The sequence below is a fragment of the Urocitellus parryii genome, chromosome 10 (assembly GCF_045843805.1).
Source record: "Urocitellus parryii isolate mUroPar1 chromosome 10, mUroPar1.hap1, whole genome shotgun sequence".
NCBI classification, from domain to species: domain Eukaryota; kingdom Metazoa; phylum Chordata; class Mammalia; order Rodentia; family Sciuridae; genus Urocitellus; species Urocitellus parryii.
The window spans coordinates 77,974,192-77,991,451 of NC_135540.1; the positions used below are offsets into that span (position 1 = coordinate 77,974,192).

Sequence of the window (17,260 nt, forward strand, 5' to 3'; positions counted from 1 at the left end):
ATATGATACCACTTTCAAAATAATAAGCATATATGTGTAACTAGTCTTTCTCTTTCTCTCTCTCTCAGAGAGAGAGAGAGAGAGGGCCTGAAAATTTATTAACAAAACTAAAGTTCAATCTATGTAATCATTAAAGGGCTAAGATAGTTATGAAGCCTTTCTCATACTAACACCAAAACATGCCACTAGGTAGGAATCTTTTAATGCAAAGCTAACTATTGTCCCTTTGCATGGCTCAAGATGACTTAGAATTAGAAAACAAGGTGACTGATAATACCTCTAATCTCCATGTAGACATTTTCTCATTTTTGAAAAGTGCTTGTTATGTACATTCTGATCACTTTAACAAAGGAAATAGTTATTTCTAGAAATAGAATTACTCAAAAAGATGAGGTTGAGATTTAAAATCCTTCTAAAGCAAATAGGATTTAGATTAAAAGTAAGAATCAATAGCTTAATGGCATTTTATTAATAAGATTCCTTAAACCATTTTACTTTGTCAGATGAGAAAACAGGAACTTTAGATTATCTCACTGGCCTCTCAAATCGAACCAGAGGTCTGTTTGTATCTTCTAGTTCTCAAGAGAGCCTTCCCATGTTTTGCTGAATATTTAAGGTATCAATAACCTGATGGAAGGAAATGCCATTGCAGTCAGAAGGACCCTGTGGGTCTGGGAGCTACCTGAGGTCCAGGGTCAGCAATAGCAAATCTCTCCAGGGTCAAAGTGGTTTGTTCCTTATTTGTATATATCTATACCTCCTGACCAGATGTTGAGAGCACAAAATAGTTTATCTTAACCCATCTCAGATCTTACATTAGATGATGATAAAATAACAGCTAACACTATGTGCCAGGCAATATTCTAAGTACTTAACACATTTATCCATCCCAAAAACTCCATGAGGCAATAACATTATCAACATCTCTATTCAAAAGATGAAGAAACTGAGACAAAGGTTAAATAACTTACCTAAGGTTATAGAACCAACGGACAGCAAAGCCAGAATTTCAACCCCAGCAGTTTGGCTCCATAATTCATGCTCCTAACAATTATGTTACTGTCTCTCACTAGCTTATCATTTTTTTTATTTAACAAATCAGTTTAGGATTATTTAATATAGAAAATTAGCTTAAGGCAGTAATATCAACCTGGTTGAGGAAACACCCTATCAACACATCTGAGCATGTACCCCTAGTATATTTAAGAATGACAATATATTCCACTGTACTGACATCATGCACATTATAAAATACCTGCAAATATGAAGAATGTAAAAAAATATATAAATTTTTTAAAATTTTATTTTCAGTCAGTGTCTCAACAAGTTGCCTTAGCTAGCTTTGAACTTGAGATCCTCCTACCTCAGCCCATCTGGTCACTGATGCTACAGGTGTGTGCCACCAAGCCCAGTTTAGAGATATTTTTATTTTTTTAAACATAGTATTTAAAAATTATATATAAATATTAATGTAGAAAATGTTTTTCTCTCACTCAAAATATTAATTATAAATAATAAATGTTATCAATTATATTTTGAGTGTTAACCTATAACCTTTTTGGATGTTAAGCTATAGCTACTTTGTTAAGGTGTTAAATCTTCTGAAGTCATGGTTTAACATCTTTTGACATAATAGTTTGAAAGTCATAACCAGATGCCATATTTTCATGTTAGTCACTAACACAGTAATGAAACCATTGTTTAATTAGCAAAACTTTTCAAATAATGTTTTTCATCTTTCATTCTTTCTAATAAGAATCACTCCTTTTTACATATTAAATCAGAAAGGGTTACATTATAATGTTGTCTAGCAATTGAGTTCAAAATAATTGTAATTGAATTATTTTTTCCTAGATTAGTAAGCCAGAAAATTCTTAACGTAAGCCAACATGAGCATTCTCCTGGATAAGTTCAGATAAGTTATCTTCCAGTGAGACCAGACACAAATTTTCAGTTACAATCTGTTTAAGAGCCTTATTGAGATACAGATCACATACATATGATTCACACTTTTAAGTATCCAATTCAACAATTTGGGGCATAGTCACAGAGTTGTGCAACCGTCACAATTAGTTTTAGTATAATCTGTTTTTTAAATGCTCAATTTGTCACATTTGCTTCTTCTACAAATCATTTAATGATTTGTACTCAGAGTAGGTACCAATTCTGCCATTTTCCTTTTGTTCCTGTATATTTACATTATATGACTATCTAAAATCTGTGGTTTATTTACAAAAGTTTTCATGTCAATCATCTCTTTTGTGAGCACTAGTTTAGTCTAAACTAGATAACAGAATCATAACCACATTTGCTGGGCCTTCACAGCATAGTGAAGTCTAACCAACAACAAATGAGGCATCTTAAGCACTCCATGTTATAGAATTTCTCACCCTTTCCCGAGGTTACCTCGGATACACTGCCTGATCTATGAATCAGAATATGCAAGAACTAATTCATATATTAAACTTAACTGAACTTTCACTTCTTTAAGAATAAAATGGTAGTTCTAATTATAAAAAGAATGGAAGCTTCTAACAAAAATTCTAGTGTTTCCTTCCTGTGTGACAATGAATTGTCATGTGCATTCTCAGAGCACATGAACCCCTCACAGGAAGCACTAGCTTAAGTTTTAAGCAAAATTGGCTGGGCACGGTGGCACACACCTGTAATCCTGGCAGCTTGGGAGGCTGAGGCAAGAGGATCACAAGTTCAAAGACAGCCTCAGCAAAAGCGAGGTCCTAAGCAACTCAGTGAGACCCTGTCTCTAAATAAATACAAAATAGGGCTGGGGATGTGATTGAATGGTTGAGTTCCCCTAGTTCAATCCCTGGTACCCCCCTGAAAAAAAAAATTAAAAAAAAGGTTTAAGTATACTTGTATGTGACAAGTCAAGCATTATGGTACACACTTGTAATACCAGTGACTAGGGAGGTTGAGGCAGGAGGATTGCAAGTTCCAGCAATTTATTGAGGACCTAAGCAACTTAGGTACTCTGTCTCAAAAAACTAAAAAGGCCAAGGATGTGACATTGGTTCAGTGTAGCACTCCTGTGTTCAATCCCTAGTACCACCAAAATGAAAAGTGTCTGCAAATCCCTGAAGTTCACTTTGTTATTACAGCTGAAGTGATTCCCAAAAGACTACTATGCTCCAGTGTCTCAACACTGAGAATATGAACAAAAGAAAACAGAAAGAACTTCTTGGAGATCAGCACTTGTCTATTTAAGCTAGCCTTCCACTGTAAGAAATCTGAATGAGGCAAGTATAAGCCACCCTAGGGATGGTAAAGAGGTTTCAACTCTTGTGCCAGTGTTAGTTGGCTGGCAGCAACTGCCTGGAAAGCTCTGTTGAGAGGATGCCAAGGCCATGGCCCAGAAAATGAAGCAAGACCATCAGCTTCAAGGCTGTGGCTGGTAGGCATGCCTACTCTTGCCATCACCATGCTAAACAGATTCTTGATCACTGCTGCTTCACCCCACTGCCCAGGGTCTTCTACTCTTTTGTTCCACACTGTGAATCCAGTAAGCAGGCTTGAGGTTACCTCCTCATCAGGAAGAACTCAAGCCTAGAAGCAGAAGGGTATCCAGGTAGGGAAACTGCCAATAAGGGAAATGAATGATCATAATGGAATTGGATGGATGGACTCACTCTTCCCAATGGCTCTGTGATAACCACTCTAGACGTTTTTCTTTCCTAGGTAGCTTTGAAGTACTACAGACTAGCAAAGAAAGGCAGTGGCTCTGGGTAGATGTTATATTTTGGTTGACACTCTGGTAAATATTGAACTATAAATCATCTCTCTTCATTCTAACTTCCTACCTTCCCTTTTCTAGCCATCTTCAAATTATCTATGACTGCAAAAACAAAGTGGATCCAGATTGTAAGCTAGATATTGAATTCTGAACACACACCTTCATCTAGAGAAAAAAATGTGTGGAGGCCACATTCTGTGGCATTTTTAAAGGGAAGAGGTGGAATTAGTACCACAATATTCGTAAGTGATGAAAAGAGAAATGTGAACTGATTATACCAATAAATTATCAGGCAGGTGACTTACCTCAGAGGTAGTAGGACACAATAGCGTACTATGACGCCCAACACCCACACCATAGTGAGCCGAGGACTGATGTACTGGAAATTTATATTGGTTCTTGTGAGGAGATTCCATGACACTAGCTCCTCTGAGGAGAACCTCTGGGTCACTTCATCTTCTACAATGGCTTCCAATCCCTTCTTGGAGAAATAAAACACATCAGACAGCTCAAAGTCCCTTCCTCGCAGACCAGAGAGCCCTTTTTCCATGGGTGACTCATCTCTTTGGATAATACCTTAAAAGAAAGCATCAGGATATGAGAAAATGCCGTAGGACAAAAGAACAACCAACCAAAGAGGCAATGTTAACTGTATAGAATAAGGAAAACAAGTTTAATGGGTGACATGAAGATTGCAAAAATGAGACCAGCGATTGCAGTGGGAAGAGAGGTGAAATCAGTATCTGCATGAAATGGTCCTTACCCAATGACTTCAATTAACTATGGAGGAATTTTTGTTCTCCATAACCCTCTCCTCTTGATCTTCCTCTCTACACAATTGGCAAAAGAACTTCACAGAAATAGTCTGCTCAGATTAAGATCTGAACAGTCTAAAAATAAAGACTTATGTCTCCCCGATAAAAGCCATAAAGTCAAAAACCAAGTAAAATGGCAAAAGGTGTTTACCACAAATGGCAAAGATAGATGTTTTTAATATACAAAAAGTATTTAATAAGAAAAGCCCAGGATCCTGCAGAAAAGTAAGTAAAGTTCATGAAGTGATTTAATAGAAGCAACATAAATCACGAATAAATAAATCAAAACTCTTTGAAAGACATTTGAATTAGACAGCAACTGACTGATTTACATTACCAAATCAGCAATATGTTTTGTTTCATAATGAAGTTCAATGTCAAATGATACAGGTACACATATATTCCACATGAGTATAAAACTATTAGCAACTAGTTTCAAAGTTGGTTTGTCATGAAAAACTAAAAATAGTTTGGCTGATGATCAGTAATTCTAATTCTAGGAATTAATCATAAGAAATGTAGGAAAGAATGTCCTTTGTGGTACTCTTCATTATAATCCATCCAGGCAATGATATCTAATGCAGTTATTAATAAATCTTCTTATGCTAAGTGAAAAGAAGTGGAATCTTAAACTATAGTTTAACTCCATGAAACATATAAACATAGGAAAAGCACCAAGAAAAAAAAAACATTAAGTGGCTATCTTTGGGCAATGGGATTAGATTTTCTTCTCCACAGTGATATTGTATTTTCCATAAAGAACACAATTCAGCTGGGTGCAGTGGCGCACACCTGTAATTCCAGTGGCTCCAGAGGCTGAGACAGAGGATCCTGAGTTCAAAGCCAGCCTCAGCAAAAATGAGGCCCTAAGCAACTCAGTGAGACCCGGTCTCTAAATAAAATACAAAATAGGGCTGGGCAGTGGCTCAGTGGCCGACTGCCCCCTCCCCTGAGTTCAATCTCTGGTCATTCAAAGATTTTAAAGCAGCATTAGTTTTTTTGTAAATTAAAAAATGACTACTGCCATCCAGTTCTAAGGACTCAATATGAATATAAGTGAGAAGACCTTCAAAGAAGAAATAGTCACTATGTACCCAGTACCTAACATGACTACCCCTTTGTTCCTCTGGGGTGTGTCACAGAGGAATTTACTCCCTACATTATGCTACAAAGAAAAATCTTTTCTTTTGAAGTGGAGATGAAGATATTAAATCCCCTTTGATTTTCTCATTTTCCATTTTACCAGGAAATCAATGAGCAGAACTGAGAGCCCTGTATTATCAAGCCCCTGGAGACTGATCTGATATATGCATCAATAGAAAGAATTGGAAAATTTCTTTCTTTTTTTTTCCTATGAAATGGCAGCATGATGCACTGGAGGAAAAAGGACAGAGGACTTAGACCAGCTCCATCATGCGTGTCTTTTTTTAAAATAAAGGAGTGGGAAATTTTTTAAGTTTCCTAATAGGGTTGACATTTTGTGATTTTTGGTTTGGGGTTTTCTTGGAGGGAGAGGGGTTGTTGCCCCACATGCAAAGCTAACATCTAATCATTTTAAGATTTAGAATAAAAAATTCTTCAATGATCATTAGGCTATCTTTTTCAGGAGTCAGTTCTAACCTTTTTTCATCTTTAATTAGTATTAGAGGGTGGACAAAGATAGTGTTCCTGATGAATTACCCTCTTACTTTATGGACATTGCAGTACTGCTCAGAGTAGATTATTCAATCCAAATACTGACCAATACCTAATAGTGCAAAAGTTTCATTATTTAGAAATATATCAATTTTTTAAAATATCTACAAGTAGGAGAGAAGAACAAGTTTTTTACTAAGTCTGAATGAAATACATTAGGGACAGAGGACAGACTTTCTAAACATATTCTTCTTTAGAAGAGTCAGCGATAAGAATGCAACTTCAAGTTGCTTCACATTATTTACCTGAGTTACAAGAGAACAGATCTATAAACAGAAACCAGTCCCGAGGCCTCCACACACTTGATGTGCAATATTTTCTCTGCCCCCTGACCTAGTTTATTCTGTGTAACTCAAATACATGTAACTCACTTTTATATTTTAGTTTAGCATTTTTCAAAAATATATGGAAGGTTGGGGATCTAGCTCAGGGGTAGAGCACTTGCCCACCTGGAATTGAACCCTAGACCATAAAATACACATTCACATGAACAACAATAATGCATCTAACTGATAAAAGATAAATTTCCAGAATACAATAAGACATACAAAAAGTTAATAGAAAGAAAATCAGAGTTTAAAAAAAAAGACTAAGAATATGTCAAATGATTCAGATAAAACTAAACCTTAATGAGCTGGGGTTGTGGCTCAGTGATGGAGCACTTGCCTAGCATGAGTAGGGCACTGGGTTCCATCCTCAGCATCATGTAAGAAGATAAATATATAAAAGTTGTTGTGTCCATCTAAAACTAAAAAAAAAAAAGACTAAACCTTATTAACTAAACATTTGAAAAGATGTTCTTCCTCATTATAATCAGAAAAATGCAAACTAAACCACAATGAGATACAATTTCATACCCATAAGGTAGATAAAAATTTTAAACCTGATAATATCAAGTGTTGATGAAGATGTAGATGACAGGAATGTAATTAGTACAACTGACAGGGGACAGACAGATGCAAATTGTGGGAACACAAAGTCAAGAGAATAATTCTATAAAACGGGCCCACTATGCTAATCCCCATATGCTTTCTTTTCCAAGAAGAAATTTACCTGCAGCCCTGCCTGGCTTAAGTGAACAGGATGTGTCACATTCCTCAGCAAATTACCTGTTACCTGCAGAACAACTACTGGCCTGAAAGAATATTGATAAGAAGAACCCAAGTTACCCAGAAGGGGGAGACCTTTGTGACCCTTTTCATAGACCAGATTCTGAAGCTCAGGGAGATAAGGATAATTCCTACTAACCATAAAATCTGTAGGAATTTATGCTTAAAATTCCAATTAGAACAGTCAGCCTGGACCAAGGTGACCTAGAGTTGCCATGGCAGCAGGGACTTCAAACTCTGATGCATCCTGCTGTCAGTTAAAAGTCAAGAAGTAGACCTGGGCAGGATTCTCTGGAAACTTCTCTGGGATCCCCCAATAAAACTAAAGTGCAGGAAAGGCACACTGTCCCTCTCCTCTCTGAAAGGACCCACTCTCTCCCTTGAGAATGTCCCCTTTCCCTTTTCCTATCCCTTCAATAAACTCATCCCTGTTACTCTGAGTTACACGTCTGAAATTTTTCTGATTTGATTGCAAGAATTAGGGTTGGGGGAATCTGCATGCTGACTCAGTTTCCTGAAAGCCCTCAGCTCTGTAACACAACCATACTGGAAAACAATTTGATGCTGTGTAGTAAATAAAAAAAAATCAGACCCTGTGACTTAGCAGTTCTATTCCTAGGTATACCTTATGAAAGATTGATTTATTTTTAAAAAAAAACATTGAATATACAAATTTTGCAACTATAGGGCACTTCACCCAAATTCACTAATTGCTTTCATTTTGCCACGTTTGCTCTATTGTTCTATGTCTGTATGCATAAAAAGATAATTTTTTTCTGAATCACTTAGAATAAATTGCAGAAATCATCATGTTCTTTTCCCCTAGATATTTCAGCATACTTTTCCTCAGGATACAGAGATTCACTTATTTAATTATAGTACAATTATCAAAATCAAGGAGGTTGTCATTAATGCAATAAAAATTATCTAATCTACAATTTTTTTTCTCATCCAGGATTCAATCCAAGATCAGACCTTATATTTATGTCAAGTCTCAGACTCTTTAAATATAGCAAGGTTCCTTGTCTTTTTTTTTTTCTTTTTCTGTACCAGGGATTGAACCCAGGGGCCCTTAACCACTGAGCTACAGCTGCATACCTTTTTTTTAATATTTTATTTAGAGACAGGGTCTTGCTAAGTTGCTTAGGGCCTTGCTAAGATGTTGAGACTGGCTTTGAACTTGTGATTCTCCTGCCTCAGGTGTGCACCTCAGCTGTGCACATGAGGTGGTGGGCACACATGGAACTGAAGTTGTTCTTAAGGTAAATATCTGTATTGTAAGGGAGCAGGTACCAGCTTAAGAGCTCTCTAGTACTAGGCCAGTGTCTGGAAACGAAGACTATTACTAAATTAGGTATCAAAAGAAGCACTGCTAAAAACAAAAATGTTCCTTCCTTCCTGAGATATATTCACTTTTGAAGGTCACAATTACTGATAAATAATTTATCAAGAAATGTGCATGAGCAGAACAAGTGCATGTGTGTATGCATATACATATAAAAACATTTTAACTATCCCAGATACATTGTCATATTAGTTTTGTTATCAATAAGACCACACAGTTATTTTTAAAAATTCATCCTGATCCTTTAGAGAAACCCATATTTCCTTACTGATCAAACACTGATTATAGGAAAAAATGTCCTTCTATTTCACAAGTCAGTTTAAAAAAGTAAAGCCATAAACATTTGAACTTTGTCCTTATACCAAACGTTTTGGCCAAGTCAACATAGTCCGTGCTTGGATGAAAAGAAAATTAAAACTCACTTTCTATCTAATTGCAAGAGATTAATTGCACAAGTTGCCCTACGCCCCTGTGACTTTAGCAAGTCACTTGTACATAAATAATACCAGATATGAAAGGACCATGGAAATGGAAGCAGAAGTTAAAATCATCTCAAACATAATTAACTCTAAATTGGCTGAATGAACTCTTGGAATAATTTCCCATTTATAAATTGCACTAGGTTTTTCTAGATGTAAAGCAAGCTTTTTAAACAAGCAATTTATAAAAATTAGGTCTACTACAGATCTAAAGAGGTCTGTAGCTTATATGCAGAAATAGACTCTTAACCTACCAAGGTTCCAAAAGTCAAAAGCTCATGGTTTGAAACACTCATGGAAACCTTGAACTGGTATATTTTTACAAGAACACTACTCAGTCATAAGCCAGTCTCAAGAACATGAGCAAGCATATAGTAGTAGTAGCATGAATTCACAATCTCTCCTAACAATATCACTCTGAAAAAAAATTGTTAAATTAATTCTGGTTTGGAATTGATAAAAATACCCCCTCACTCCCACACTGAGTGGAAGCAGACATTAGGGGAACATTTCAGGATATGAGTAATATTCCATTTCTAGATCTAGATAAATAAGATCACTTTGGAAAATGCACAATGTTGTGCCTTTATAATTTTAGACTCTTTTCTATGTATGTTATACCTCTGTTCCCCTCCCTGGTTATTAATCAAATAAGCAGGGAGGAGTTCACCTATCTCAGCATCAACTATTGGTAAGCAATGGTGCCCTTTTCCTTGCATGAAAAGTTCCTCTGAGACCCCTCTGGTCCTTGGCAAGGAAGTAAGATCTAGATCCTACCCTACCATCCCCAACTTCCTTCCTGGTCCATAAATGTAGTTGGCCTAACTTAAAAAGAGCCCAGTATAAAAGTTATAATTGGGAAGGAATTTGGGGGTACAGAAAAGGAAAGATGTATGGAGTCTCAAAAGAGAAATGCCTATAAGCTGTTGGCAAGCAAGAGACACCCATGAACTTCGAAATGCAAAACAAGCATTTCTGAGCAACAAGTCCCATGTCCTTAGACCACACCCCTGCAAGGTGTCCTAGCCTGCAAAAAAGCAAGGCCTAGAAAAATGGGTATGAAATTGAGTAACTCCACCCTGGCTCCACCGCTAGTCCAACCCCCAACCACTGCCCCTCTCTACATACTAACCCCTCACACAGAGACTTACTTTCGCTCCCTCTGAGGATGGCCAACATTCTCTCCTGAATGTACTTTTTCCCCAAAGACATCTCTCTCTTGAGATAGTCTGCATTTGTAACAGTGGCCCACTTCATGCTTTGAATACAGCCCTTGCTGCTCTGCTACTGAGGCTTATTTTAAAATGGACATGTTTTCTTTTCCTCTTTTCCTTCTCCCTTTCCCTAACCTGGTCGTGGGAAGCAGGATTACCTTTTATCTCTTTGAGCACTCACCCACCACAGGAACCAAGTAATTCAGACTTCAGAGATGCCACCAGAAGATATAAGAAATGACTATCTCCCAAATTAACAAGTGAATCACAACACATATATACACACACCCCAACACCTGGAATGAATCACTTCTTTAACAACCCTATGCCAGGCGCAGTGGTGCATTCTTGTAATCCCAGCAGTTTGGGAGGCTGAGATAGGAGGATCAGGAGTTCAAAGTTAGCCTCAGCAAAAAGCGAGGCACTAAAGAACTCAGTGAGACCCTGTCTCTAAATAAAATACAAAATAGGGCTGGGGATGTGGCCCAGTGACCGAGTATCCCTGAGTTCAATCTCCAGTAACAACAACAAAAAAAAAAACCTCTGTTTTCTCTGATGAGGAGAATCACAATCTCTGGGAAAGAAGTCCCTGTGTTTCTCCTTTGCTAGCAAAGCAATAAAACTTCTTTTTCCTTTATTTTCAAAACCATGTCCTTTTTATTGAATTGGCATCAAGGACAAGGACCCAGCTTTCAGTAACACATTCTCCCTTGAATGCATGTCTGCTTTTCTAAATAAATCCATCTCTAACTGGCACATACTGAAATTCTTTGCCATCATGTATGCCAAGGATCCAAGTGTCCTGAATAAAGGTTCCCCTCTCTGGGAACTCCTCTGGTTGGTATAATGACCAACTATATATTAAAGTTGGGGAGTGAGACACACCAATCATGCTGTGGAAAAAGAACAAAAATAGTCTATGCCAAAGGACAGACATAGCCAATGTTCAAGCAATACTAAGCTGCAGTAAGATGGGAAAGATCTTTATGCCATCTTAACAACTCAGAACCAAGGACGGATCCCTGAAACATACTATGGATCTCAGTCTCCTCTTCTCCAATTCATTACTTGCTACAGACATTAATATGGTAATCACTGCACCAACTACACAGTCAACACAACTGCATGGGTTTCCCCTACACTTTCTGTTACCTTTTTTCAAAATTTAGCTAAACTGCAAAGCTAAACTCTCTATATATTATGTCCAAACCATTCCCTGAGCCATAAGTCAAGTTACATAAGTTGGGTTATTTGGCTATGCTTTTCTTAAACTGATTCCTTTGCATTATTATCACTGCTTTCTTTTAAAATCTATTTTATGGTTAGTACTTTAGTTAAGTGTAATAGTAGAATATTTTTTAAATGTCCCTTTTTCTTCCTTTGGTGGTATTTTACCACTGAATCACATCCCCAGTCTTTTTTATTCTTTTTTTTTTTTTTTTTTTGATACATGGTCTCGCTAAGTTGTCTAGGCCAGGCTTGAATTGTTATTCTCCTGCCTCAGCTTCCTGAGACACTGGATTTACAGGAGTGCAACATCACCCCAAGATAAATGTCCATTTTGAGGGATGTATCCTGAAGAATGTAAATGAATATAATATTTAGGATTAGCTTTTAAAACATTTCCATAATAGGGTATACATTAAGATGAGAACATAGTTATAATTGCTTATTCATTCTATAACTTTATACATGGCTTATATATTGCATCTGTAATTGTTTAAATGAAAAAAATATACTTGCACAAAGGAAATCCTGGGAAGGAAAATGAAGCAAATAGAGCAAATTCTTTTCTTCATTTTTATTTTATTTTATTATTATTATTATTATTATTATTTTGGTACCAGGAATTGAACCCAGGAGTGCTTCACCACTGAGCCACATCACCACCCCTTTTTATTTTTTATTAAGAGATAGGGCCTTGCTAAGTTGCTAAGGCTAGCTTTGAACTTGTAATCCTCCTGTCTCAGTCTCTGAAGCTGCTGGGATTACACATGTGGACCACCAGACCAGGCGCAATTTCTTGGTAATTTTTATTTGAGTGATGGGGGTCTACATGGCTGCTGAGATATTACAAACATTTGGAATACCATTTTGCATTATTAAAGTTAAGTTCACATTATGGCCCAGATATTCAGAAGAGTATCTATACAACAATGTTCATAGAAACTTTATTATTCCTAACGTCTAAAAGTTAAAATAACAATTCCAATCAATCTAATAACGGATAAACAAATTATTAGTATTTGTGTAAAGGAATACTCCATAGCAATTTTTTAAAAACATACTAATCATGCTACAATATGGAAAAATCTCAAAAATATTATACTGAAGGGGAGAAAAAGACACAAAAAGTACATACTGTATGATTATGTTTATTTGAATTTCAAAAATTTTATGATAGAACGATAACAGAGATCAGAAAAGAGATGAGCACTAGGACTGAAGGATCGTGGATATGCACTGTGATCTCAAAGAGAACTAAGAGAACTTTGAGATCAGTGCTTTCTATCTTTGATCTGGGCGGTAATCACATAGATCTATAAATATGTAAATATCCACCTAGCTGAACATTAACATGTGCATTTTAAGGTATGCAAGTTATACATAAAATCAGGGGGAAAAATGTTACTTTGAGAGTCTTCCAAATTTCTGGCTATAATCTCAGAGACCCTAGCCAATCATACTTATCCTCCCCCACATATACTTTAATACCTTCCTTCCTAAACTAGAAGGCAGCTGACATTTACACAAGTTTCCAGATGTCAGGCTGCATGCCAGCCCTTGACACATGCAGAAAAGTAATTCTCATAATCCTACGATTATCCCCATTTTATACATGAGGAAACTAAGGTTCAGTGAAGTTAACTAATGTGCCCAGAGCAAAACGGAGCCAGGATCTGAAACCAACTCTGTGACTACAAAACCAAATGCTTCCTCAACTTTCTGGTTTTTTGGTTTTTGGACTGGAGATTGAACCTGGGGGTGCTTTACCACTAAACTACAACCCCAGTCCTTTTTTATTCTTTGAGATAGGGGCATCCTAAATTGCTGAGGCTGGCCTCAAACTTCAGATCCTCCTGCCTCAGTCTCCCAAGTTGCTGGGATTACAGGCATGAGCCACTGCACCTGGCTTCCTTATATTTTACATCTTTAAGTTCCACATCAAGCTGGTCAACATTTGCCCTCTGACAAACTCCAAATATTTAAAATCTTTCCCATGAAATCCATATCATCCCCATATCTTCCTTGCCAAACAGAAAGCTCTGAGTAACAGTTCTTCACAGTATTCTTCTACTATTAAGGAAAGAAGGAGGGGCTGGGGTTGTGGCTCAGTGGTAGAGAGCTTGCCTAGCATGTGTGAGGCACTGGGTTCGATTCTCAGCACCACATATAAGCAATTAAGTAAAATAATAAAGGTCCATCAATAACTAATAAAAATATTTTTAAAAAAAAGTAAAGAAGGAGAACTTTAATACAGGCAAGCTTGTATGTGGCCTGTATATAATATTTATTTGGATATGCATTGTTACCAATTCACTTTAACATTTAATTATCTGTCCCAGAAAACGATAACTCAAGACACCTTTTTAAAGCCCCTAAATTCTGTAGTTCAGGTCTTAGTTTGAGGAAGCTGTTCTGTCCAAGTTAGGACTCTGTAACATTAGTACAAAAATGTCCTACCAGTATCTTTCTCTTTAAATCTTCTCCAAACCAGCAGTGGCTTCCCTATGCATCTGCAGAATAGTCAAGGTTTAGAAAGGATAATCACCCTTAATTTTGTTGGTGTTCTTATTGTGGTATCTACTCAAACCTTCTCACTCCCTATCACTCAGTCAAGGCTTATAAAAAAAAAAAAAAATAGCCCCTATTGCCAGGCACAGAGGTGCACGCCTGTAATCCCAGCAGCTCAGGAGGATGAGACAGAAGGATCGTGAGTTCAAACCCAGCCTCAGCAACATGGGGGTGCTAGGCAATTGAGGGAGACCTTGTCTCTAAATAAAATGCAAAATAGGGATGGGGAATGTGGTGCAGTGGTCAAATGCCCCTGAGTTCAATCCCCCATACCAAAAAAAAAAATAGGCCCTATGGTTTTTGGTCCAAGGAGATTAAGTAACTTTGTTATATCCTCAGCCATGACTCCAGGTTTGAGTATAAGGTCTTCTGCCAAAGACAGGTTGACCATGAATCTAGCCAGGGTAAACTTCAGGGTTCTAACCTGCATGGGCCCCCACCAAGGTGCTATACCTAATTTTGTGTAGTAATTTAAAGAAGGTATCCAAATTACATCCACTTCAGGGTCTTGCAAAACTCAGATTTGCCCCTACTTCTGAATCACATTGTCATTTTCTTGATACAAAAAAAGATCTGTTAAACCATTCGCCCTACAAATTCAGATAATTCCAGAAAAATACTTAAAATAAGAGAACCATCTGAATAATAAGTATTAGACATTATAAAGTCACAAACACACATTAAACATCTTTCTGCTTATTTCGCCTATTATTATTTATCTACTTGATAGTTTATTAGCAATGTACTACTGTGTACTAGAGGCAGTGGGTATAGCCAATGGTGAGCACGTGCCTATAGCTCATGGTGGAGCATGTACAAGGCCCTGGGTTTGATCCCCAGCATTGCCAAAAATTTTAAAAGAGCATGCATTTTTTAAAAGGATTGCTGCCAGTTAGGTGTTTTTAGTGTTATTTTAAAGTTTGAAGTTTCTCTAATCTTGAAAGCAGGAGGAGTAGAAAGGATGACAAAGTGACAATGTGCAATGAAAAAAAAAATTAATACATAAAAGATTCATCGGTCTCATGTAGTAGGAATGCTGCTTTAGAAGAACTGAACCATGACTTACTTTATGATACATCCATACAATGAAAAGGGGAGGAAAAAAAACGGTACAATTATCATGATCGTCTCATACATGAAATACGCTCAAAATACATGTCTCCCTTGGTCTGTCTGGGTGCTTCTCCATCATGATGGCTCAACCATAATTGCTGATTTTTTAAAAAAGCATTATAGTTATGAAACTATTTGTGCTCCCCCCAGGAATGTTGGCCCAGTTGGCACATTTCTCAGTTACAACTTTTGTATCTACATGAAAAGGGACAAAGTTTATTTTAATCACTTTATTTTATTTACTACTTAATTCAATTAAGGATAAAGTGCAGCAGATAAAGCCCACATATAACACAAAGTAAAAATGCATAAAGAAAAAAATGAACAGAAAGTTATAGAAATCAGAAGAAACAACTGCACAACATTCTATGCAAATAAGTTTAATTAAAATCTGGGCAAATGGATAATTTTCTACCGAAGACATTTTACTAATCCTGACATCAAGAGATGAACACTCTAAAGAGAATCATTTACACAGATGAAATGATGTTGTGGGGGCAAAAAAAAATTACATACCTACCCCAACCAACCAATAAACACTAGACGCAGACTCTTTTATAGGGAACCCTATCAAAACTTTGAACTGAGAAGGAAGATAGATAGGTAAACAACAAACTAATCTCAAGTAAAAAGATCACTACAAGAATCCTTTCTCCAATTTTGGCAGATAGTTTCCAGCATCATATCATGGTGAGATATGGTTTATCCCATAAATGTAAAATTATTCAAATATTTAAGAAGCTATTCACATAATTCACCATACTGGATCTTAAGCTAAAGCTAATAATATCTATTAATCATCAGAGATACTTAAAAAGCATACAAAATTCAACTTATTTTTTTTTTTTTGTATCAGGGGTTGAACCCAGAATCTTAACCACTGAGCCACATACCCAGCTTTTTTAAAATTTCTTTTTATTTTTTATTTTGAGACAGAGTCTTGCTAAGTTGCTCAGGGCCTTGCTAAATTGTTGAGGCTGGCCTTGAACTTGGGAACTTGGGATCGTTCTGCCTCAGCCTCCTGAATCCCTAGGATTACAGGCTTGTGTACCACCATTACCATCACCACCACCAGGAGCCCGATTTAGCATTCTTTCTTGGTTTAAAATAACAAAACAAGAATCAAGAAGTGCTTAGTTAAGAAGGAAAACAGACCAGGGCTGGGGATGTGGCTCAAGTGGTAGCACACTTGCCTAGCATGCGTGGGGCACTGGGTTTGATTCTCAGCACCACATAAAAATGAAATAAAGATATTGTGTCCACCTAAAAATAAATAAATAAATAAATATTAAAAAAAAAAAGAAGAAGAAGAAGGAAAACAGACCAAAGCCAATAGGAATCTTACTGGGAAGACAGGACAAGGAAGTCCTTCCCTAGCAGGAACACCAATTATCACTATGCTATTCCACACTGTGCCAGAGTATTAGTCCACACAAGTGAAAGAAAGAAAGTATGAATTGAAAAATAAAATTAAACCAAGGTTGATACAAAGTGGCAAAACTATCAATATCTACAGATAAAATATGTAAGTATGTATCAGAAAAGAAAAAAAATATCATGGAAAGCCACTTACAGCACAAGAATTTTTCACACTTATTTTTATTATTATTTTGTGTGTGCATGGGACTGAGCCCAGGGGTGCACTACCACTGAGCGACATCACCAGCCCTTTTATTTTTATTTTAAGGTAGGATCTCACTAAATTGCTGAGGCTGGCTTCGAACTTGAGATCCTCCTGCCTCGGCCTCTTGCTAGGATTACAGTCATGTGCCACTGCACCTAGCCAGAACAGTGTTTATTGTTTGTCATGCTCATCGATGGGAAGTTAAGAAAATAATAGACATTTGCATTGTAACAGCCTGTATGGAATAGCACAAAGAAACTCCAGAAAGATGTAAGAAGCTAGTATCAGGTAGAGGTAGTAAGAGGGGGAAGCAACATTCA

At 36.9% G+C, this 17,260-nt stretch overlaps 1 protein-coding gene across 3 annotated transcripts in view; it reads right to left on the reverse strand.

Annotated features, from left to right (window-relative positions):
* Positions 1-17,260, reverse strand: part of Gpat3 (glycerol-3-phosphate acyltransferase 3) — a 59,371-nt gene that overhangs the window by 16,680 nt on the left and 25,431 nt on the right. For 2 of the 3 annotated variants that reach the window (XM_026411946.2, XM_026411945.2), the window contains exon 4: positions 4,057-4,327. In XM_026411946.2, the coding sequence (XP_026267731.1) occupies positions 4,057-4,327 (271 nt within the window). The remainder of the gene's footprint in view (positions 1-4,056; positions 4,328-17,260) is intronic. The other variant, XM_026411948.2, reaches the window with a different exon arrangement.